A 26,365-nucleotide genomic window follows, 5' to 3' on the forward strand; every position below is an offset into this window, starting at 1 on the left:
TTTTTTCATAAAATATTAATATTCTAAATTTACACAGTGGCCTGCAGTTGCCTCACCACCAGCCCAAAGATACATTTTCTTTGGCCCGCACAGTGGTTTTTTAAAGGCTCTAATTAATCACCAACACTTAAGATTAGGAAATTCCTCAACGTTCCCTACTGTCTATGTTACCTATCTGCCCACCGAACGCATCCCAGCTGTGGACTTTGGTTTATACTTTTTGCTTGTAACTTCTTCAAGAAAGTTTCCTTCGGGTCTTTTTCCTGGTACTCTTTTTTTGGGAGGACAATGACATCCAAGTTCACCTCTTACAATGTTATGAAACAGAGCTACCTGCTTGAGGATTCTTCCCCAATTTTCCGCTTAAAGGTCCTTAATCCCAATTTCGTTATTGGTTGATGACACAACAATGCCTGGGGGTTTGCAGAACGTTCATCTTTTAAAAGCTATGTTCTGAAATGTGAAACTTTGCAACAGCTTTCTGCTTTGCAAAGGGAAACCCAAGCCTACTACTGGTTGGGAGAACTGGGAAGATCTGTGTTAAGGTTTGACATTTTCTTTATGGGAGGGAAATAAAAGACTTGGGGGGAGATGGGAGAGAATACTACTTTGGCCAAGTCAAGTTGGTTTAAGATTTGATAGAATTTTTAATTTCTACAACCCTTCACACCTGTTTTAATAAAATCTGCCCAGAGCATACCATTTTCCTAGTGTTACTAATGACTTTTTTCTTATTAGAACTTTATAAATGGTATTTTTACAACGTAACTACCATAATATTTTAGATGCCTTGTGACAATGATAGATAGTATTATTTCTATAGTAGCTTTCTCAGGGGCTACTAATCTTTTAATAATAAGGCATTGAAAAATAAGATGTGAAGACTATTAAACTTCATCTTTGGTTTGCATTCTTTAGAAAAGAGACAGTATACAAAGTGATAATGAATAGTGTTACATATACAGTTCATCCAAGTTTTCAGCAGTAGCGATGTATTTTTGTAATTAGGAAAAAGTTTCAGACGGATATAATTTAAGGAAATAGGTTTGATATACAGAACGTGAGAGTTTAAAGTGAAATGTCTTTCTCATTTCAGTTTACATTACCATTTCTAAGTCTGCCTTAAAACCGTAATGTAAGTTTTGAAAAAATGCTAACTGAAAGTATTTATTATTTAAAAGTGGCTGCATTTTCTCAATAAAAAAATTTAGATGAAATTCACCTACTGTCAGTTCTTGGTCTCTCAATATAGAGATTATTAATTAAATGCCGTTTAATTGTATTTCCATAAGTCTTCTGTTCAAATTTTTAAATAATATAAAATAAGAATTGTACCTTGCCATCTAATTATGGCAGCTAAAAATACATAGTAAGCAACATATTAAAAGTGCACATTTATTTTAAATGTAAACTTACTAATGAAAAAAACTACCTGGGGCAGATCTTGTGCAAATTATCTAACATCAATACACGTAATATACGTTAATGTTTCATCTTGTCCTGGGAACAGAAAATAGCTTATTATAGGACCCCAAAACATTAGACCTCTTCTGTTGAGATTTTCATCAACTTTTGATTAAGTGAAATTATTTTTTTTTAAATCATTTAAAAAATTTCAAATGCTTCTATTTTCCCTAAGGTCAATTAAGATGGTTGAAAAACGATATGAAAGGAGAAAGGTTTGATTAGAGGAGTGACGTCAAAAGGCACCTGGAGCTGAGTGAGGTCTCACCCCAGAGGAACAAGGGACCTGCGCGTGCAGTCACTGCTCCTTCCCTCCCATCCTTCCCCAAGCCGAATCGCTCAGGGGGTGTGAGAGGAAGACTGAGGAAAAACAGCGAGCAAGAGCTCCTCTGCCTGGAGAGACCTAAGAACAGCAGCTGGGGGACAGAGGAGGGGCACACAAGAAAGGGGCTCTGGTTTCTCTGGAGAGTTGCAGAGCCATCTGTCTGGAAAACTCAGGATGACAGGCCTCCAAGTATTCCGCAAGTCTCCCCACTGTACAGCGACGTCTGTTTCCTCCTTTCTTTCCATTACTGTGTTAGTAACCTATCTTGTGCCTTTTTCCTGTGCTTGAGAAATAATTTATCCTTTTAACTTCAACTAAAAGAGTGAACTTGTGACAAGCCGAGAATCATGTCTCATTCAAAGAACGTAACTTAAAGTCTCTGGTTCACTTTTAAACTTTGTGATGAAGGGAAAAACACATGAATTGTGCTTCTATGGCTCTCATCTTTAACTACATATTTTGCACACACTATAATGAGCACCTTTATAACATCCAAATCCGAGAATACTAACAAGTGCCATCCAAACACTTAAGTAGGCAGTATCACCAAAAACAACTTACAGGAGCGGCAAAGTCAATTTCATAAAAAAAATTTTCACAATCATATGAAGTATTATTGGCAACACATGAAATGTCTTATAAACCACCGACTTCACCTTTCTTTGAGGGTTTCAGCACAATCTGAAAAACAATCATTAGGCATGAGCTTTTTTGGTCCACTGCTTAGTGACTTCTATTCAGAAACTTTAAAAACACTTAATGGGCCAGTTTTCAGGTGGCGGACTAATATGCAAACATCCTGTGAACTTGGCTAACCCACCAAGGTCTGAAAAGGAGTTTGAACAAGAACGGGCTCCCTTCACCATCTCCTTGCTAATGGCCTGAGAAAGTCTGAAAGAGCAGAGAACGGATATGAAACCAGGAGAACCCATCATTTCTCTTACCTTTAGCAGGGTCTCTCCACAAGGAGATTTCTGTTTTCAGATGAACAGTGGACCCACAGTAACATTAAAGGGACCAGCTAATCAATCCAGATTAACAAGCCCTGTGTTTGTAGATACCCCTGTTTAGTGCCCTTCTCCTCTGCTTTGAAAGTTGAAAGAAGGATGAAGAGGACTTTTACAGGATATCAAGCAGGACAAATACAACTAGAATTTCACCAGAAACTTTTGAAAAAAGTCAAGGTAACAAAAGCAACCAATCACCAAATAAATGCTGTGTCTGTCCTTGACATGCGTCAATACTGTAGGAATATACGTATTTCTTCCTTTAAGGACTGAAAATTTAAGGATCATTAGGCAACAAAAACAATGTATGAGAGATATGGAGATACGCTTACTACTGTTAACTTGGTTAAAGCATTATAAAGTTACAGAAAAAACAGAGAATGCTATATATTTCTACCCTGGAAATTGTTAAACTACAGAAGTATTGTGGTTTAAGAACCATTTTTATCCACTTAAATATTTTTAGAGCACCTACTATGTGTGAAGCATGGCAAGAAGTACAGAAACGAGAACGAATAACTTCCCTTACAGAAACTACCAGCTTAGAAAAGATATGCTAAAGATAAGACACATAACTATTGTGAAAGGAACACATTGACAGACGTCACAGGAGATTCATGTTTAAAATAGCACAGAATTCAGAAGATGAAGGGATTCTTTTAGAATGGGTGGCGGGGACGGGGGGATTCAGTCCTGAAACGTAGGGCAGAGCAAGAGGTGGGAAGACAGAGAAAGGACTAGAATGGAAGCTACTGCAAAGATCAAGCTGCAAGACTTAGCAGCTGACTGGGTACTCGAGGCAAGGGAAGAGAGGACGGAAGGACAAAGGCTAAGGATTTGGGGCTGGGAACACATGGAGCCAGAAGTGTCTGCAGGGGATCCTGACAGAGCTGTGGAGGGGACAGAAAGGCAGGGCTGGGTTCTGACAAGGGAATCGCCCACCCAGTGCTCACTGCTGAAGTCTATGTACTCCCAGGTGAGAAAGGAAAGTGTTCCTGAAAAGCAATGACATTTAGGAAAACAACAAAGAGGGAACTGAGGAGCACCGGAAGGGAAGAAAAGGAATAGCGGGAGGATACAATATTTTGAAAGACAAGCCAAAACGTTTCAAGAAGAAAGAGGCAATTAAAAATATCAAATAGCGTAGAAAGATCAAACACGAGGCCTGAGGAAGAGCCTCTGTGTACTGGCCATGAATCGATAAAGTACTTCCAAGCAGAAGCAGAACGTAAGACAGTAGTTGACAGGAGGCTCTTCCTGACTGAACTTTAGTCAGGCTTCTCTCAGCCCACTTCTTAAGGGCTCAACCTCAGACCCCAGCCTTGCCAGGCCTGCAAAGCCCAGTTTTAGCAAGAATTCCAAGTCAGTTTAGAAAGAATCCACCCTCATCCTTGATATCTGATCTCTCCTGACATCTAATCAAACTCCTCCTCCCCTACCCTAGATATCTGACCACCATGGCCTGCCCTCAGCAGGAATGGGTGGGTCAGTTTAGCAAGAGCTGCCCCTACCCTCACCTCCCCTTAGTAATTTTTCACCCACCGACCACTCCCACCCCCCACCACCAATCTGCTCCTCTGCTGTAAATCCCTACTTATTCTTATAGTCAGAATTAACTCCCATCTCTCTCTCCCTCCCCTACTGGGATAGTCTTGACATTTATTGCAATAGCCTTGAAGAAAGTCTTCTTCTTGTTCTACCAAGTGTCAGAAATTTTTTTTCTTTTACAGTTGTCAACCTTTCTTTTCACTAGAGGATGAGTGACATTCACTAAGGCCTCATAACCAGTGATGATAAAACATGGTGGCCGGGAAGAGAGGGTGAAGACAAGGGTTAAGGAGCGGGCATGCAGGAAGGGGAGGGCTATTTCAATAAATCTCTGAGTAAGAAGAGGGCCCCTAATAACTCATGACAGTGCTCAAGAGGGTTCCAACGCTGAGGGAAGGCTTTCTCACACGTACTAGGAGAGCACGGCTATAATCAGAGGGAAACGATCCAGGTTCCAGGGAAGAGGAAGAAACTAACGATACCAGACAGAGAAAAACGAAGTCCCATGCTTACTGTTTTCAGTCCTCTTGCATTGTATCTTTTTGGAAACCACCTCAAAGTCCTTCTGGAACAATCAGAGGTATTAATAAGTAATAAATAATTTTTTAAAAATCTTCCCACTTAAAAATACGAGTGCTAAAACTGTTGTTTATATCTGCTCTTCTAATGACTACACGAAAACTAACAGCAACATTCATGTCACACACAAATTTATTATTATGAGAGAAAGATTATACTGTTTTTATTTTCAGACCTCTAAAAAGGTTAAGTCAGCCATTTTCATACTGAATTCCTATTCAGTGTGATTATATTCCCCACCGCAAGGGCAAAACATGAGCAAACCAAGCTAATTTATGTGCAATTCCTTTGTACTATTGAAATGAAAAAGAACAATAGTTTAATGAAGTGGAATTTGTTATCTAATTATACCAAATAATTTAGAAACATCTGCTGGTGGTTAGTAATTCTATAGTTAAACCTCAAAGAATCTGCTCCCAGATAGATTTCCACTTCATTCAAGCCTCTGTGAGTTTCCAGTTGGGGAATCCATATTAGAGTATGGAACCAAGGCACGATAGAATGGCACATTTACTGAATTTTTTTTTTTAATGAAAAGAACAAAAAATAACGACAACTGGAGGCTGTGTATCATACAGATTTGGGCCTTAAAATTAACTTCCAAATTTAAGAAATACAGTAGACTACTGTAACATCAAATATTCATTCAAACATTTACTGGTATGCATCAGACACCGTGGTGGTTAAGGACAGAAAGAAGAAACCCATAGCTTTCCCATTAGGGAACGTCACCCAATGGGGAAGACAGGGGAAGACAAACTAACCACTGTATCACCACCTGGTAAGTAGTAGGGTAGAGATGTGTATACAGCACAATGGATGCAGAAAAGGTGTAACTAACTCACAAAGACCACCTGGAAAAGATGAGTATTCAAGCTGAGTTCTGCATGATGGGTAGAGGGGAGTGAGGCAAAGAAAGGCTTGCGAAATGATGCCAGAGTCACACTGGGTACAATCTCTTCAAACTTCAAGCCGTTCAGTATGCCTGAAGCACAGTCTCTGAGGAGGAGGTACGAGATGAGGTCAGACAGGTAAGCAATGGTCCCACCTTGACAGCCTTGCATGCAAGGCAGGGAATTTGGACTTCATCTTAATGGTGATGAGGACTCACGGGAGGATTTTAGGTAAGGCAGTGAATTGTTAGACTAATAAATTTCTAAGAGGCAGGTTTGAGTTTCCAATTATAGACTCTAATAATAAGCAAGAATAACCCCCACAAAAAAGGAGGAAAAAAGATAAATGTTTAAATTGATTCAAGGTTGCTCACAGGATAAGTACATAGAATGACAGTCCACTGTTACATTTTATTCTTCATTCATTTATTCATAAACTTGGACTGAGCACCTACTGTGTGCCTGGCACTGAGCTTACCCATGAGGGCTGGGGCTAGATCTGATTATATCCTAATTAACCCCCAAAGGAGAAGTAAGCATTGCCTGTTCCCTGAGTTTTTTTTACACTTTCAGGGAGCAACAGAAAGCATCAAGTGCCCAGCATTATCAGAAGTCTGCGGTCTCCACTGCACATCCCTGAACCAGGTCTCTACCAGAGCACTCTCAGACCAAGTCTGCAGTGGCTCGTGGCATGTATTTAGCCAAGCACACAAACAGAAATACCGCAGAACCACTTTTTCAAATGGGTCAAAAGACTTGTGAGATAAACAAATGGAGAAATTCTGCTGATATCTTGGATCTTTGCTACAAGGTATAACAAAGATAACATGAGCGACATTATTTACTACGTGTCTTCAGCCACTGTGTAGAGCCTTACATACACGGTCTCATTTACTTCTGCACCAATGGGAGAAGGGAACTAAAAGCTCCTGTTTACATATAAGGAGAATGAGACTGGGACACAGAGCTGACAGCTGGCAGAGAAAGGATTAAACATAGCTCTCTTACTTCAAAATCCAAGCCCTTTCCTCTGCACTACATGCTGTGGAAGGATCCTCCACGAGCTTCCCATCTCAGTAAACCTGACGTTCTGACCATGGTTTCTGGTCAGGGCCCTACATACTCTGTGACCCCAGCACTCCTCCCTCCCCCAGGGACCTCGCTGCCCTCACCTCCCACCCCTTCCCCTCACCCCACCCCTGCTCCTTCCACTCCAGCCACCCTCTGCCTGTTCTCAAAATTGCCCAGCACACCCTACCCTGAAGCCTGTTCCATGAGGTGATCTGCCATTTTCACACGACTTTCTCCCTTACTTTCTTCACGTCTCTGCTCAAAACGCACCTTTGCTGTGAGGCCTTCCCTCCTCTCCCTGCTTCATTTTTCTTCACAGCATTAGCCACCTGGCACATTACACATTTTTTTACTGTCTGCTCTCTCCACTGCAAGACAGAAGTTCCTTGAGGACAGGAACGAATATATCCCTGCTCATATTAGGCCTTTGATTCATCCAAAACAGAAGAGTAAACAAGTCACAGAGCAGAAAAACACACCCAGGCCCCAGAGCTACTCCTCAGGGAAACCATGGAAGAGGACACTTGTTTCTGCTTCTTTCCGCCTCTTCCCAGATGTCCTGAGCTTTCACACTGCTTTGCTTATCACACCGCCACCTACAACACAGGTCCCTCTCGGTAACACCCCATCCTCCAAATAAAACCTTCTTCCACTTTTTCTTGGGTAGTAAAGCTCCCTCAGTCAAAATGCTTGCTTGTTTTACTACTTTAAGATCTTCAGTTCATAAATTACAATCATTCTTCCATGCTCTATGTAGATAAGTATCTATATTTAGCATGTTATTCATCCTAGGTAATATGCTAAAAATCCTGCATTAATTTTAATATAATGGCATAAAATTCATTCACCAGGAAAGGCCTGCAGGGGCAATATGTCAGTCAGGCAGGTGTTTACATATCCCTCAAATGGACATCTACCCACATACCTAGTACAACTATGTCAAATCCTCAAATCATCTCTGACACAGTAAAGCCATTAAAGAGCTGAAAAAACAAAGCTCTGCCTAAAAGGTACAAGAGAGAAAGAACACATTCTGAGGACTGAAGCTATGTGCTAACAGCAGACATGGGAAAAGCAGGGAAGATGAGCAGTTTAAAGAAGAGGACCATTCGGTTTTTGAGATGCCAAGTTTGTGGTCATAAAAATCCAAGCAAAGATATCAAGTTTCCCGGACAACATCCTTTTGCTGCGTGCTTTACACCATGAGATATACGAGGTCCAATGAAATCCAAAGGTAAAAAGTTAGAGTGGAAAGGGAAAGGAACCACTTTCGCGCAGCTGGATGAAGCACAATGAGCTGGCAGCAGGCCTGGCCTGACTCACCTTCCCTCCTCCCACTAATGCCTCCTTTGTTGGCAGTAACTCTTTCCAAGAAGTGCAGCTTTTCTAAATTTAAAACAACCATTCAAAACAGGTGGGGGTATTTTAACCTATCAATTTTTAATTTTGTTTTTTGTTCCTTGGGGAATCAAAGGAAAAAGACTTCCTAAGAACACAGGAAGTTCTAAAGGTTCCTGGAAATAAAACTACTCTTTTAAAAGTAGTATCTTCTGTTTTTATAGTATGAGTAAAGTAAATTTTCCCTCTATTCAATCTGACTTCATACTCTCCCGCTGTGATTTTATTAATACCATCTTATATTGAGATACACTTCACATACCATAAAATTCACCCTTTTAAAGTACCCAATGCAGTGGTTTTTAGCATATTCACAAAGTATTCATCCTGCTTTTTTTAAAAAAATATTTTGTTTGGGGTTTTTGTTCGTCTTTTGGGAGTTTTTGGGGGGGGTAATTAGGTTTATTTAGTTTTTTTAATGGAGTACTGGGGATTGAACCCAGAACCTCGTGCATGCTAAGCATGTACTCTAACCACTGAGCTATACCCTCCCACCTCGTCCTGCTTAAATATAAGGAGCTAGATTAGGAATGTACATTTGTAACTTTTTGTCAGACATGATTTTTTTTAATATGACTACTCAATGTAAAATATGGTCACATCATTCTACTTTCTTACTGTTTCCTATTCTGTTTTTTAAATACAGTAAAAAGTCAAAGTTTATGGGAATCATTTTCTATATAATAACGACTTACGATTGGTAATTGGTTGTAAGGCCAGGCGCAAGAATTTGTCTTGCATTTGGGTTTGCAAAGAACATTCAGTAACTTCATTTAGTTTATATATTGCAGATAAAAAAGTTTTTTTTAAATATATAAATATGTATTCTAAGGGAGATACTGGGGATCGAACCCAGGACCTCACGCATGCTAAGCACACACTATCACTGAGTTATACCTCACTCCTCAAATTTTTCAAAGGTGCTGTTACTGATACTTATATAAGACTGAGAAAACATCAACTAACCATATCAAAGGATATTATTATCATCACTAGATGGGCTCTGAGGAAAGCTGCACACACCCCAACCCCAGCAAGGAATTCTCTGTTATGGCTGCTCTCAAGATGAAGCAAACTATTAATACTTAGGTTAAACCAATCTGATGAAAAATGTATAACTTATTATACTCTGTCATTCCTTCAGAACTATTATTATATGATATATAAAACATGATCAAACAGTATTTTTTTTGACTAATTCTCTTATGTTTGCTTTAGCTTAATCTAAAATATGTATTCTCAATGGAGGGTAAGACTGCCCTCAAGGGAGCAAAAATTGGCTTTTGGGGATCAAAAAACTTCCTCCTTTTATGCATAAGGCATATATACATACAGTCCATAAACAGAGTCTCTGTTATCAAAGTTTCATGGAGAGAACTAAGAAAAAATGTCTAAAAGGCTTCTTATGGAGGGTGATTTTTAAAAAGGTTGAGAAATACTGATCTAAAAGAATCTGAAACCCTTCTTGACAAATACGTCAAATTTTTGTAATTACACCTATCACTATATGCTATCCTCAAAGATCAGAATGCTTATAAGATGATTATTTGCAGGGACAGATGTGACTCAGACTGCATCAGCAATATTCCTCTTACACTGTACACAGATGGTGACTAGCATAGTTATAACAACTATAATTCTTTTATCTCTCCTACATAGTATCAAATCTCCAAACATTAAAAAAAAATTTTAAGCTTAAATACTAAGTTTTTGACACCAGTAAGAGAAGAGATATGGACAGGTATTTAAAGAAAGATGATGATTTTAATGACAGCTGAAAAGATGAAATGAAAAGTAGCTAGGCTCTCACCATTGGACCACCCTGCTGCTTAGGTAACTCCTCATATTTTTTGATGAGCAACATCGGAAAACTAAAACTGTCAGCAGAGACTGTATTCAAGTGGGACTTTCCTACAAAATTAGCTTTTGGTCAAATAAATCATACTGAAGATATGTAGTTGTCTTTTTAAAAATAAATTTTAATGCCAGGACAGTCAAGGGAAATCAGAAAATTTCCTGTCTTACAAAGAACACTCCATTCCCATTTAACTGCTCCAAAGGACCTCTGCAAAGATGCCCACAGGCAGGTGTCAGGATAGTGAAAGATGCCAAATGAAGCAGCATAATGAAAGGTTTCCATGGCAGGAGAAGAGTCTGAGGCAAGACAGAAAGAAATTACAGTGCAATCCTAAATATTAGAAGTGATCTATGGCGGTGATGATGGTGACTAAACAGTAATAAGAAGGAAAGCAAAAAGGGCGAGTGGGGGCAATGCCAGAGTCAATTCCACCCAGATAGAGGAGAGTTATTCAGGTTTAGCGAAACCAGCTGGACTGTAACTGAGTTCCCAGTCTCATCAGTTGGTCTGGGCTGTAACCCAGAGCTCCGTTTAGCTATCAGTGACAGCAGTTCCTGCCAAGGGCTGATGCTTTCTCACCCAGCTGTCGAGGAGGGCTCTACTGGTGTGGCCAATCAGGACACTCTGTCCAGCACACCACCTACAAAGTCCTAAATTAAACGATCTGAGACTTTCCTTCTAGACCAGCAATTATTAGACAAGATGTGCTTCTCCGCAAGAGAAGTTCTAACAAGACCTAAATGTAACTAGCTAATTAGGTGCTATAGTTCTGGAACATAAGCTCTCAAAACAGGGACCATGTTTCTTGCCCATTGCTATAGATGTTTGCTGAACAAATGAGCAAGGTAAGGTGAATAATCAAATATGAACTACATTTGGATATTTTTCGGATTTGAGGATTTTAAAACTATTTGTATTGATGCTGATGATTGATTCACCTGAAACATAAAGAAGAAAAATGCTTGCAAATTTCTGAAACTTCAACAATGCCCATTTTCAATTCCCAAATGAGACTGTAAAATCAGGAAGGACTGGGGTCTGGTTCTTCTACCAAGGAATAAAAAGGAAATTTGCATTAAGCAGTGAAGGGGATTAATAGTGAAGACAATAGATAAGGTCTTCACCCTTCAGCTTAATTTGGCAAGTATTTTATTGAGCTCCTGCAACATACTTGAGTGGAAAAAAATTAAGCATATGTAAATTTTAAAAATTGTATTAGGTAATACTAGAGGCTCTCATTTTTAAGAATGAATCTAAGTTTCACTGACTTCCTATAAAAAGAACAATTATAAAAATCCTGGAAAGAAATCTAAAACACAGAGTAAAAAAACTAGACTCAGTTGCTGGCAACTATGCCCTGAATTGTGTCCCTCCAACAAATTCGTATGTTGAAGCCCAACCTGCAATGGCATGGTACTTAGAGATGGGCCTTTGGGAGGTGCTTAGGATTAGATGAAGTCATGAGGGTGGGGTCCTCCTGATGGAATTAGTGCCCTTACTGAGAAGAGACCACTATGTGAGGACACAGCAAGAAGACGGAGGCCTGCAAGCCAGAAAGAGGGCCCTGACCAGGAAGTGAATCAGCTGGAACCTTGGTCTTAGACTTCCCAGACTCCAAAATTGTGACAATAAATGTCTGTTGTGTAAACCGCCCAGTTTTTGGTACTTTACTATAGCAGCCCAAGTAGACTTAAGAGAAGGGCTTAACCAACTAACACACCCAAGAAACACAAGACAGGGTCCTGGCAGTGGTTACTCTGGAGAGGCTTAGATAGAAACTGTATGGAGCTCTGGCTTTGATGACTGATAAGTCACGTTTGTCTGATTTCTTGTTCCTTCCTTTTCCTTACTATTTCACAGAACTTTATCTCATTGCCCCTCTGTTCTAGATTATTAAGCTTAAGTACAGGGGTAGAGCGCGTGCTTAGCATGCACAAGGTCTTGGGTTCAATCCCCATTACCTCCTTCAAAAATACATAAATAAACCTAATTACCTCCATCAAAAAAAAAAAAAAAGTAAATACAAAGGGATATGAGGTACTTTTAACTAATACCAACTAGTTAAATAGCAGTTATATCTAAAATAAAATACATTTCTTCTAACACTTGGGGACCACTCTTAACATATTCAAAAAACTATTTTGAATTGGCTAATTTGAGCAAATCTAGTATTTATCTTTAATACAAGAGTTGTCAAACTTGAGTGTGCATAAGAATCAGAGGGCAGTCCCTTTAAAATCCTCTTCCCCTAGAAATGCAGTTTCTGTAAGCCTCTGGGCAAAGGAAGCTACATTTTTAACAGACACCTCAGATGACTGATGAGTGGTGTGCAACCACACTTTTGAGGTCAAGTGTGCGCTGTCATTACTGAAACAATAGTCTCTGCCCACAGATGTACTTTGCTTTATAACAGAGAAATGTTCTTTTAAAATGCAGCCAAATTGGAATTTGTAAACTAAATTCTATTTTTCCCACAAGTTGACTTTAAAATTCTAGAGATACTTGGTTTATTCTGAGGGGTGAGGATGGCTTCTCATACCTTCTTCTAGAGGTCAAATTCCATGCTCTTCCTTTCCTGACCTCCACCCTCAGCAGCTGAAGATTTAATAACTTAGGAATTCATTTAAAAGAGCCTTATCACATACTCCACTTCTCCCGTTTAGCTGTTTTATTCATCAAGAATGTAAGTCTTTTAGAAGTTGTGGATTTGTAAATCTTACCTTTGAAAACCTTGAAAATGCAGACTATCTCTTTAAGAAGCAAAACGAATTTAGTCAATAGCTTTAAAGAGAATTTACTTCAGTAGATCTTACTGCTATGGATTAGCTGTAACAGTATAAGATAAACACTTCAGCAAAAGAAAATAACAACTATGAGTAAGGCCTTCTATCATTTTTAACTTTTGTACCAAAAGAAGTCCACACTTAAGGAAATACTTTGACTAAGTAATGTAGATTAGATACAAAGTATTGGAAGACAAGAGATTTTTATTATTTCTTTCAGAGAAAGAAGAAACATTTTTTTAAAGTTCTTATGGAGAACCAACACCAAATAAGAAAGGTCATTTCTGCTACTGTGGGTATTTGGGCAAAGTAAACAGCTCCAGACTGAAGACTGGCAAATTATGCTCTAGGCTGTTTTGCCACAAAAAGGCCATGTGACCTTGGGAAATAATCTCTCTGGGTCTAAATTTAACTTGTAAAATAAGATGGCTAAATAAAAGTAACTCTGATTCCAGCAGATTAATTCACTCTGAAGTATTTATATCAAAAAGCATTGTGGCATTTGATGCTTGCAACGTGCTTGATTAAATGACATTATTAAAATGTAACTGGAAACTTGATATTGTGAGTAACTTACTAAGACTGCCCTTATAGCTATCAGGTACATATCACTGTATTTTCTTTGAAAAACTGAATACTTTGTACGTCTAAATTTTCACATACTGAGTTTTCTTAAAGCAAGGTACATATGTACCAGAGTCTGTTTTGGTAAAAGAAAAGTATTTTTTCAGTCCTTCTTTCCAACCTATTGTCATTACAGACTTGGGGAGGGAGGAGGAACACCTTGATGTCTTAGTCACTGAAACAACAGTGTTACAGTAATTACATCACAGAAATAACATTTCTTTCCTAAAATATTCATATTCTCCTGAGGTTACTTATCTTCAATACCAACTTTCTTCTGTCTGCTCTGCTATTTGTTAGAGCAAACATTTTCCATTTTAACAAATACTAAAATAAGTTCACCACTTACTCCTGTTTTCAACGGAATATACTGAGTCCAAAAAAATTCCCCCCAAATCCAACAGGAATCAACACATGCATCTGGCAACTCCAGGTAGGTTGGGATGCACAGACATCTTGTTCCAAATAAATAAACTTTCCAGGATCTTTATTTACTGACTTGGAAAACATAAATTTGGAAACAACCAGCTAACTTCGCTCCCAAGTTGGCATCTCAGAGAATCCTCCGTTTACAAGCATCCAAGACCTCAGAGCCTCCCAGCCCAGAATTGGCCAGGGGAGCACACGCCCATCGGCCCTGCCTGGAGAGGAAACAATGGGAGAGGCGCGAGGGAGCGAGACCGGCGCCCCGGGCGCCCCAACTCCGCGGCCCCGGCCCGCGCCCGACACCGCGCGCCGCGTCCCATCCCCGGGCGTCCGGGCGTCCGGGCCCCCGCCCCCCAGCCCCGGGGCGCGGCCCACCTGCGGCGGCGCCCGCAAAGCGCTGCACTTACCGAACAGGGTCAGGGCCATTGTAAAGGCGCTCGCCAACTGCTCGCCGCCGCCCGCCGGTCCACGCGCTCCTCCCAGGCCGGCGGGAGATCACCGCATCCGGCCGACGCGCTCACACCTCGGAGGGAGCGGGGAGTCGGAGGGGCGTGGTAGGGACGCGGACGCGTGGGGAGGCTGCAGGCCGGGAGGCAGGGGGCCGCTGCAAGAAAAAGTTATTCACACGTTATTGTCAGGAGTACCCCGACAGGGGGGGACCCGCTAGCCCTCGGCGAGCCGGCACTTGTCGCTGCCCTACACTACGCCGAGCGCGCGCGGGCGCCGGTACCTGCGAGGCGGGGAGGCTTGGCCACGGCGCAGTGGCAGGCGGAGAGGCGGCGCCGCAGTGGCCGTGGCGGCGGCGGGGAGAGGAGCAGCCTCGCAGAGCCCCCGGCGGGGCGCGCTCACTCCGCATCCCGCGGCCTCGCAGACGCCATCTTGCGATAGCGTCTCCCACTGGATCCGCTGCCGCGCCTCCTCCCGCCTCCCCCTCGGGCGGCCGAGCCCCGTGCGTTCCCATGGCAACGGGCGCGCGCGGGGGGCGGGGGCGCGCGCCCCTCCTGCCCCGGGCCGGGAGGAGCCGCCGGGAGAGTCCCGGAGGCGGCCTCCTGGAGCCCGGCTACGGCGGGGGTGGTGTGCGTTTTAGCTGAAATCCCAGGGTTTTTGCTGAATGGGGTTTCAGGAGGTGCAGAGAGGAGAAAAACTGAGCTGTTACTCGAAAGAGGAAGAGTCACTGGAGGATGTTCCATGAATACAAGGACCCAGCCAGGGTCATCTAGGGATTGGGTTCGTTTGAGGATGTATCTCTCCCCTGGCGCCCTCGGGGTTAATAGAGTCTGGAGCCCTTGACCTGAGGCTGCAGGACTCCGGGAAGGGAGCCCGGAGTCGAACAGAGACACTGAATATTGCTTTCCTCTCCATTTAGACTTAGGAGCCAGTAGGAGTAGTTCTGATCAGATCGTCATATGTGAGGAAACAGGAGTCGGTTAAAAAGCATCTGGGAATACCTAAAGTAATTTGTTACAAGGTCAATGCTCAAACCTAATCTTTTTACTTTACACCTCTTTGATATTGTCTCAGGAAAAGTCAACACTCCCCACCGATTGGCACGTCTCCTTTACCACAAAAGATTGTTCCCCTGAGCTTTCTGCATTTATCTGATAATCACTGGCAACATCCTTCTTTCTGTGATGTTCTCTGCTCGCCTCTGCCTTTGCCTTAATTAACGAGAAGCTATATAACGCCTTGAGATTATCGGCCAAAAGATATTCTTGAAAAGCTCGGTTATGATGGGTTTTTGTCGATTTCACTTAATGTATTCAAAAATACAGTATTCTCTAGTTGTTATATTTGTTCCCTGGTTCTTTGTTTCTTTGTTTGTTTTTTAATGCCTCCCTTTTTCTTGTTTCTCTGATTAGGGATTTGATACTATTCCAGCATCTAATCATGTAGATTTCTCCTTTGGTTCTCCTTTCTTCCTAGATGCATCTTTCCTCTTTCAATTCCTCAGATGCCTTAATGTCATTTTCCTCTTCTCTCTACTTTTCAACGAATTATTTTAAGAATATTATATAAATACCTTATATTTATCTTAAGGATCAAAATCATTAAAAAAAATGAATATTACTACTTCAAATAGAACCATAGTTAATTCATCATCCTTTTACAGCAACCTCAAACGTCAGAAGAAAAAGAAAAGCCGGTTGCAAGGAGGAGCCAGTCTTTTGTTTCACATCAGTTAACTCGAGAAAAAATAGGTAACATAATTCAACACTGATGAGCAAATATTTAAGATGCTATATGTTTGCAATGTTCTGATGTAGTAAAATGGCCCTCCTTTAGCCACTAATATCAAAATAAATCTTGAAATCCCCAGAATTTTAAATCTTTAAGGAAAAGGACTCTTGATTTTGAGCAGCCTTTCTGCTCATGAAAAATAACAAACACAGCTCACGAAGAGAGATGAAAAACTCAAGGCGGCTTTGTGGGACAGATTTTATAACCATGTAAAGATTGCAGTTGATCTGCTCACAACCAGATAAATCAGAAACTAAGACACCATTTACTCTCTCAGTCAGAGGGGACCTGACCACCATTTACTCTCCAACCTTTTGGGGACCTAATTTCCCTTTGAGGCTCTAATAAAAATACTGTCTCTCTTCCTGGAAAAGTGTTTATGTACATACAAACACTCACGAAAATGTTTTTGCACACTTTCAGGGGGATTGTGGACTAATCAGAGGATCTTAGGTTAGCCTCCAGATACCCTTTGTAATCTCTGAAAGTTTTTGCCTTTATAATTAAATTTTTTAAAATTCCCTTTTCACACAGAAGCATGGAATTTTGAACAGAATGGGACCAAAATCCCTTAATATACAGAGAAACACTCTGAGGGTCCAGTGGTCAAAAAAGTTTCCCAAATGTGTACACCTGTATGGTGGCAGAACTAATAGGAAAATCTGAGGCATCTGGTGTTCTCCTTGACTACCTCCCCCTCTCTCCACCTGCCACCGATTTAAAGGATACATGGTTTGAATTTAAAAAGAAAAATCTGTTTAGTATTAGAAGTAGAGTTGCAAGGAGGGTATTTTGTCCTCAATCATTTTACATGTTTGGGTCTTCTTGTAGTTTGAGAAGTTGAATTTTGTTCAAAAGTATCTTCATTCACATGCTCTTCTACTCAGAACTATGTGCCCAATCAGCCCAAGAGAGAAAAAGTGCTTTTCTCTCCTTTGGTGAGCTCTCGTAGAGAGGTAACAGAACATCAAGGTTTTGATGCTACAATCTCAGCTTGTTGGTAATTCTCTCCATCCTTTGGAGGAGTGAATCAGAGAGAAATTAACAGTCCTGTGTTCAGACTTGGGGTCAGGTGAGGACTGTCTTCCCCTCCCCTTCCTCTTCTCTGTACAAGTCTTGGCACCCCCATACCCAACACACACACACACACACGCGCACACACTGGAACAATACAGCTGAATGTTGCCATGTTTCCCTTTTTAAGTATCTAGCTTTCCACAAGTCATTCTTTCATTTGACTTCCTCATGGTTTGATGCTCTACCAAAATGCTTTCCGTACTTGATCAAAGTGCTATCTCTTGAAAATCATTTGTATAATGTTGTATTACCCACTGAGGACTAGAGTGTATTTCTTTTCTCACTTAACTGGAAATAAAGCAATCGCCTTTTTGTTACAGATTCAATGTAAGGAAGGGCGTTAACCACCTGGGGGTGATTATGATGGGTGGTGCCTTAGATTGTTTATGAAAAAGGATGAAAAATGAATTGGCTTTTCAAAACATTTATGTCTTCATTCAAAAATTTAATTTTGTGCTTAACACATAAGCACCTAGGAGGACCAGATTTGCTTGCTCTGTTACTAAACAGTTGTTAGATTTTAAGACCAATGTTTTCCTCTTTCTCATTCTTACCTTCCTCATTCATAAAATAAAGGGATGGGACTAAGTTATCTCTAATGTTCTTTTTAGGCTTAGCTGTCATTCCGTGACATTTAAAGTACTTAAATCAACTAGATTATGGATAAAATAGAGAAGACTTTTTAATTTGAATATTCAGTATATTCAAAGTGTTGGTGTATCTAGTAAATCTAAGAGTCTTACATCACAGTTTCATAAATACCTAGAGCGATTAAGAAGTAATATTAGAACATTGATACCGTAATTTCATCTGTAGTATGTTATACTAACATTATATTTATTGTATAGAGAGCAACCTTTTTTTCAGGTTTAAGAGGATTAAAGTTCAAAGTATGCGTTGAACAATCCATTTCAAATTTATTAAAAACTCTTTCTCATTTTTATTTAAGTTTTGTTGACTAAACAGAACTTAGACAACACTTTGAATTGTTTTTTCTACATTTCTATCTAATGACTTTTCACAAGTTTTTTGGGTTTTCTTTCTGTTACTCATTCCCATTGGTAAACATTGATTTGTTCCTCAGTTTTGAACGAAGCAGAAATTAATAAGGCAGTTTCTGCCTCACAATAACAAGTTAAAATTATAGCACTTTATCATGTCAACACAGCTTTAAACACTAGGAATACCAGTGCTGTTAGCACAGTTCCCAAAATAGTGCAGGTTTGCTCTTCAAGAAAAAAATCACAGCACGTATTTTGCTAATGTGATAGAATCTTCTATTCCTCAGTTATACTGATTAAGATTTAAATTATTTATTTAAAATAGTCACAATATATGACATTCTCTTCTATGTTTATATTACCAGTTGAAGTATTTATTTCCATAGTGTGAATTTGTTTAGAGTGGATCTGGTCTGTTTTTGATAATGTTTTCCTTAAACACCTAATCTGGATGAGCTCCCCCACCCTGCGCCCCAGATCTGTGGCTTACCTGATGCCTGCCTGCGCTGTGTGGTTCATAAACAGCACTTTCACAGGGCAGAGCCATTTACATACAAGAAATGGAGGCAGCATTTGTCTTGAATGTAAGGATTTAGACCATGAAATTTTTCAGGGGAAAAAAAAAGAATATTTATGTCATAAATTGCAAAATAGGCCTTCAAGCTTAAATAATTCAAACTAAGGTTTAGGAGAATTAATTGTGTTCTACTGACCACCAGAGGGTGCCTAAATTATGTCCGTAGGAGTGATCTTGGCTCTTAGAAATGAAGTAAAATTTGAAAAGTACATAAGAATCCTTAAAAATTGAAAACGTTCTCAGTTCCCCTCCACAGTGTGCTTCTTCCAGTGGCAAAAGATAATCCCACCAAAATTAGGCTAAGTGGGGAGATGGCTATTGACTGGCTGGGCACAGATTTGGAATAGCATATTACTGAGAAATTGCATATTACTAAGCAGTTTGCTTAGTCTTTATTATATCACTTTAAAGTGAAAATAAACTGTGGAAGGGCTGTGTGTGTGTGTGTGTGTGTGTGCGCAGGTATGAAAGGAGGGAAAATTGAAATTCAAAAGCAGAATGAAATGGTTTTCTATCCCTGATTCAGGATAATCGATTTCTTGTTAATTGCTCAGCTTAAGAGGAAATTTTAGTTCAGCAGGTGATGACCACAGGTATTACTATGAACCCTAGGTGAGAATCTTCGAAAAGCCACAGGTTCTATTTTTTAAATTTTGTGGTAGAATTAATTTTGACATGTCAAAATGACCACTAGTTTCAAGTGACCAGGGGAAAAAAAGGGTAAAAAAAATCTGTTTTTAATTTGTTTTGAATACACGTTTAAAATAATACTTATTTCTTGGTAAATAGTATAGCAGATCTTTTGGAAAATTTTTATAGGTTTAAAATCAAATACATTTTCAAATACACATTAGATAAAAGTACAGCAATTACAGCTGCTCTTAAGTAAAAGTTTTTGTTCTGAACTATAATCATAGTGTAATACTTTCAGCCAGCATTTCCACTTGTGTGTATTTTTCTGAGTTCACCAGGCTTATCTAAGCACAGTGTAGCTAAATGTCTATTTGACTTGAGCAGTTGGATTTCTGCCAGATTTTGTTTTCAAGAGGGTGTATAAGAAGATTTGGCTACAAATCAAACCTCCCTAATGTGGCCATGGGTTTTCGGGTTAATGTGGGTGTCCACAATAAGATGACTTATTCAAGTTGATTACATTGTGAGTTATAAATCAGCAAAATAGCTATGAACTCTGGGTGAGAATTACACAATCTCTAATGAAGTAACAAAGCTGAAAAAGAGAGAAGTGTATTTCCATGATTAAAAACACAATCTAGGCTCAAACCTTGTCTATTCCTGTGATGGATTTGTCACAAAGCTCCTTTGTATCCTCTTGTAAAATAGGACTTGTATCAGACATTTAGGACGATATACTGATTGGAATTTAGCCATCCATCCTTCACCCCATCAACAAATATTTACTGAGTACCTATGATATAGCAGATGTGCTAGATTCTGGCAAAGGAGTCAAAGATATATCAAACATGTATCCAGATCTTTAAAATTTTGCAGACCCTGGGGATAAGACTTATAAAAGTAACAATGACAGGACCACCAGAGGGGTACAGATGAAATACCATGGGAGTTCAGAGGAGAGAAAGATTCTTTCCAGCTGATGAAATGGATAAAGGCTTCATAAAGGATGGAGCTGTGCTTTGAGGTATGGACGGGGATTAGGCAACCAGAGAAAGGGAGGGGCGGGGTTTAGATAAGAGGAAGGCTGTGGGCAATCCTAAGAGAAGAGTTGCAGACGGGACAGTTTGGCGGCAGCCAGCACTCAGGGGAGAAGAGGCTAGACATGTACGTTGGGGACATATGTAGAAAGCCAAGCTGTTGCATTGATGCTTATTATGTTATCTGAACCCTTGCAGTTCTTCAAGTACTTGAGGCAACTAGAAATTTGAATTCATTATGTAAAACTCTGGCCTCAAATTTTTAATTGCCCTGTTTTCCAGTAACAAATTGAGTACCCACCAGTATCTCTAACTGTGTGTGTGTGCTATTGTTGTAAGCTTACAACTTAAGGCACAATAGCACAATATACCCTTAAGGCGCAGTTTTTCATTACTGATATAAGTCTATATTTTAAAGTCTTCCTGATAATTTCTGACTTTTTGGTCAACTTCCAGTCAGACCTTATTGTATCATCATTATTTTACTCCATAATGTGGCTGACAAAGAGCTTCTACCAAGTGTAGGAGTCACATCAGTTCTGCCATTTCTTTCATGTTTACTTGTGCTTGTATTCTTAGTATGATTTTCAGGGCACGATTTCTTTGAATGCATCTTTTTAAGACAGGTGTCCATTTGGTAAAGATTAGTTTAGATGAAAAGCATATAACATAACCCATAAAGCCAATTGACTTGGCTGTGTAAATAGCAGTACGTTGCAATGAGCCAAATGAGAAAAGACGAGGCAACTGCATTGTTGACATCACCTCACCGTGGAACTCCCTTTCTTTCCCAGGATAACTTGCACATAATGCGTGTGAGGTGGGGATTCCCAACATACAAACTGAGTAAGGGAATCTGTGTCAATCTGTACATAAAATACTAATAAAGCTTAATTTTCTCCTCACTTAGAAAGATTGATAACTATACACAAAGTTCTAATTTTTCTTTCCATCAGGCAATGGAAGTCTTGCATACCCTCTGGGGGGCGCGCACTGTACTTTGGAGATTGCTGGAGACACTGGGAAACCAGGGCAAGTATCCGTGCAGAAGAATGAATCTGATATCTGTGAGTAGAATAGGTTGAAGGGAAACTCAATGACAGTGGCTCTCAGTTCAAGCCCTATCCACCTAAATATTGTAATTGTTACCAAGTGCTAAGTATTCTGGTCTCCACTTTGAGTGAGCCTTGCTTTCAACAAGTTCCAGGAGATGTTACTCAAAACTTCAGATATCTGGGGGGAAATGAGGCTAAACTTTAGAGAGTCAAGGGTGGAGAGAGAGAATACTAGCCATAAAGAAATGAAAGACTAGCACTAGAGTGAACCCTCCACAACTTAGAATCCAAGCATGGTGGGAGAAAGAGGTTTTGAATATTTGTTTCCTCTTGATATTGATGGAAACATAGCCTATAAAACATGTAGCTCATGAGCCACTGAATTTGACTAAATCCAGAGTTGAAGGCTACCTCCCTAGAAGTTCTCCAATACCACACTGCATTTTGGAAAACACTGGTCAGAAAGATCTGGCTTCAAACCTGGGCTTCACCTCTCACCATCTATGTGATTGGGGGCAGGTTTAAATATTTTAACTAACAAGGTCCTACTGTATAGCACAGGGAACTATATTCAATACCTTGTAATGGCCTATGATGAAAAAGAATATGAAAAAGAATATATTATATAACTGAACCAGTATGCTAACACAATGTTGTAAACTGACTACACTTCAATAAAAAGAAAAATAAACAGAAATAAATAAAAAGGAACTGTAGCCTTGCACTTCACAGACTATTACAAGATATCCACCTTAAACCTCACAGGAGCGCTTCTTAAAACCCCTGTCCTCTTTTTCTGTCACAGCCCACAGCTGTTCTGGAGCCGAGCACTCTCAAATCTCCCAAATTCTCTCCCACTCCTCAGCCTGTACTGCCTCCCTGCGCTCTCCCCATCCCTAATTTCTATGGTACAAAGTGATCTCTCTGGTTTCTGTCTACTCTCTCCTTAACCTTCAGCTGGTACTTCACTATACAGGGGATCCAGGAACTGGCCCAGCAAGCAAGAATCTTCCTCCCTGACCTCCTGCCTTTCAGTTTTAGTCTTTCTCTGCCCATTATGTTGATTTTGTACCAACACACACACACACACACACAAAAGCATAGAAATCTGGTCTTTTCGTTAGAAGGTGAGATGGTAAGACAAAATTCTTGTAAGTTTAAAATGAGTGCCAGAAACTGTGTGAAATACTTTTGCATACATTTTCTCATTTGAACATCACAGAAACCGTGTGGGATAGATCTTAGAATCCAGGACTTCTAACTCAGAACTTCAATCCTTGGGTGACTGGTGCATGCCACCCTTCTCTAAAGAAATCTAGGCATGGACACATTTTTATCACTGGTATATTAACATACATTGTTATAGTCTGCTCATTGAGGACCTTTATTGTAAAAGGTGGCCCAATATCATAAATGAACGTTTTATTATAAAAAAATGAGTTTAGAGTTGATGCTCCAATTTGAATCAAGTTTAGAAATTAAACATTTCTTCACCTGATAAAACATTGATGATGATAATGTACCAGGAGCTCATATAGACACAGAGATGAAATCCAATTAATAAAGCGAACAACATCTATTTACAAAACATCTATTACGAACTCAGTATTTTGCCAAGTGTTTTTTGATAGAAAGGTGTAATGTATGTTTGGGGTAGACCAAATGAAAGAAATATTATTGAATCAGAATGGGGTTAAATTTTCTAAATGCTGGGGGAGGCTCAACTTGTAGTTCTTACACTCAAGTCTCTCTGGATATTGGTGACTGGTGGGAGATAGCTGGCCAAGCAGGAGAGAGAGGACAAGGAACGGGAAGGGGTCCTTGGAACCTGCCTGTCGTTGGACCATCAGTGCCCCCACAGTGCTCGCCCAGGAATTGCACAGGGTCAAAGGATAATCGGTTCTTTGGCAGATGAGTACCAGGATAAAATGTATTTTACTGATTTTAAAATTCTAATCTGAGGTAGAATAACCAACTTCCTGTTGAGTGTTTATCGTATCCATGAGTGACTTCATTAATACTCCTCATTTTCTGGGCTTGGATTAGCCTGATTCCTAGGCTTTAAAATCATTGTCAGTGCCCAGTACCTCTTAAGCTGTGAAGGGAAACTGGCTGTCTTAGGGTATGCCTTCCTGTGTTTCCTGTGTTTCTTCTGAGGAACAATGCACACTGGAGAAAGATAACCTCCAGAGACAGGGTGAAATAAAGCGCTGGTCCTGACAAAGAGAAGAAAACATCCAGAAGGAGAAAAAGCTCTCATATCCGGTCTTCACTCAGCCTGACCCTGCCTCTGAGTTCTCCACCCCTTTCCCGTCCTCAGAGCATTAGGTTAATTGGTGCCTCCAGTTTGAACCAAGTCTCCCTTTAGTCCCAAAGGTCCTTCCCCACAACAGTGATGGGAAACGCTGGCTTTCTACCATTTAACATACATTTTTATCCCATTACTTAATGTCACAAAAATGGTTGACTGATTTCTCCAGTTTCTTTTTTTTTTTTTTTTAAACAGTATAATCTCCTTCAGGGAAGTAGAGTTTGCTTGTCTTAGTGTCATCAGGGTCAGCCCCAGGCGTCTCTTAGAGGAAGAGAGTAGGGCTGGATGCTGGTCGTTCCACTGTCCTTCCTGCTCTCCCAGACCCTCAGGGCCTTGAAACTGCACCCTTCTTTTTCCTTCCCCAAAGCTGGGAGTTAGAGTTTCATTTGACTTGAGAGTATTTAAATGCCAGTCCTCCTTTAGGGCCTCCTATTAGTTTTCAAGTCTCGGTAGCCCATGGCAGTATAGGGCTATGCTAATACAGATGCTTGGTTAAAACAAAACAGAAGTATCTTTCTCTGTATATAAATTGTATATGTGAATTATATATAATGATGTATAAAATATATAATAATAATATATAGTGATATATAAAGTACATGTTTAAAATATACATATAATGTTATTGTTCAACTGAGATTCCGTCATTTAAACTGAAATTTTCCATGAAGCTACCCCACCCAGAAGTAACAATCCTTTTAACTCCCAGAGAACTCTATGCTTTAAGTTCAAGTATGAGTCTAAAAACACCTTATATTTTATTATAATTATTTGAGTATATATATATACAAATATATAAAATATATGTTTGTGAATATATATACTTGTAAATAATACACAAACACACACACACATATTCTGCCTTTCTGCCCGCTGGGTTCTCAGCTTACTAAGAGTAGGTTTCTGTTAGGGGTGGGAGGAATAGCTCAGGGGTACAGCGCGTGCACAAGGTCCTGGGTTCAATCCCTAGTGCCTCCATTAAGGAGAAAAAAAAAAAAAAGAGTATGATTCTTTTGTGTTTTTCTTTACATTTCCCAGCATATAGATACTCAGCAAATATCAGTTGAATATATTAATGTCAATATAAAAGCTAGTGCAGTGATTTCAAATAGGCTTCCAAAGTGCTGGACCTCCCAGCGGGAAGCACGCCAGGATATTGATAACATTCTGGGCAGTAGTTTCTATTGCCCTGCTCCACCCTTAAGTTTGGCAAAAGCAAATGGAAGGTTTTGTTTAAGGTCTGCACTTAAACAGCATGGACTCATGATAAAGGATTAAGAAATACCAGGATGTAAGAAGGTTAATTGTAACTGCTGAATATTTGGCTTTTCCGTGTTTCATTTGTTTGCTCCATGAAGTAAGCTTTCCAAAGTCAAGCCAGATTTCTTTTCACATCAGTTCCCAGAAAACCTTACTTTATCTGAACAGTCTTTCTATACCCTATACCTAGTGGCCCTTTTTATACAGAGGCCAGAGACAGGTGCCTACTTTCTCCTTTAAAAAAAAACATTTCAATTACAAAAATATTATTTTTCTACATATAACCACTACAAAGATATTTATGCAAAAAGAAAAGAGGACAGAAAAACCACTGTTAATCCCACTAGCAAAAAACAGCCACTGTTAACATTTTAGTTTACATTCTTTGAGATTTTTTTTCTCTGACTCTATAGATGGGGCACATGTAAGCATGGCTTTGCCCCTTTCTCTGCCTCCTCAAATCCAAATGGTTACAACACATTAGTACCACGGGACTTTACCCTCTACCATAGTTGTTTGGTACATCCATGGATAAACACTGACCAAAGCAGGGTCATTCAGAATTACCTTCTCTCTGAGGATGAAGCTGTAATGTTTAAATTAGGGACTGCTGGAAATAATCTTTGACAATGTGGAATAAAAAACAGAAAACAGTTTAGTGGGAAAGAGTTGCACAAAAACAAAAAGAAAAGAGAGGCCCTGATAACATCCAAGCATCTGGTTCCAATTATTCTAAGGCTTGGAAGAACGTAAACTTCCTTTAAGTTCTATAGGTAGAGTGGATGCTGTGGTGTGCTGCCCAGATCCTCTCCATCAGGAGTAAGGTACCCATTCCCCCAGATGCTGGGAATATCTGTTGCTCATGGCTCGTAGCTGAGTCACTTCCCAGGACCTGTCTTTGGACTAAAGGAGCTGCTTGGACCAAGGTCACATACACTCTCCACACAGGAACAGCCTACATTCAGTGACTCGTTGTTATATGAGTATTAAGGCCTGGGCTCCTTGCCTCAATGCAGTGCAGCTCCAGAGCTCTGCATGCCATTGACTGTGGCATTGATTATAACTTTACAGTTCAACTTTGCCCTCTGCCCAGTCCTCCTTTTCTCACTCTCTTACAGATGTTGATTCAAAGAACACTGCTAACCTTTCTGTATGCAAATCCCTGTCTCCCTCTGTTTCCTGGGGAGCCTGACTTAAGAC

General features: G+C 40.0%; 1 protein-coding gene across 2 annotated transcripts in view; it reads right to left on the minus strand.

Annotated features, from left to right (window-relative positions):
• CHN1 (chimerin 1) overlaps positions 1–26,365 on the minus strand; it is a 193,039-nt gene that overhangs the window by 158,704 nt on the left and 7,970 nt on the right. The window contains exons 1-2 of one of the 2 annotated variants that reach the window (XM_032479723.1): positions 14,707–14,901; positions 14,384–14,580 (exon numbers count right to left, since the gene is read on the minus strand). In XM_032479723.1, coding sequence (XP_032335614.1) covers positions 14,384–14,402 — 19 coding nt within the window. In that variant the 5' untranslated portion in view covers positions 14,403–14,580; positions 14,707–14,901. Of the gene's footprint in view, positions 1–14,383; positions 14,581–14,706; positions 14,902–26,365 lie in introns of those variants that run through there. The other variant, XM_032479724.1, reaches the window with a different exon arrangement.

This window comes from Camelus ferus, chromosome 5 (assembly GCF_009834535.1).
Source record: "Camelus ferus isolate YT-003-E chromosome 5, BCGSAC_Cfer_1.0, whole genome shotgun sequence".
Lineage (NCBI taxonomy): Eukaryota > Metazoa > Chordata > Mammalia > Artiodactyla > Camelidae > Camelus > Camelus ferus.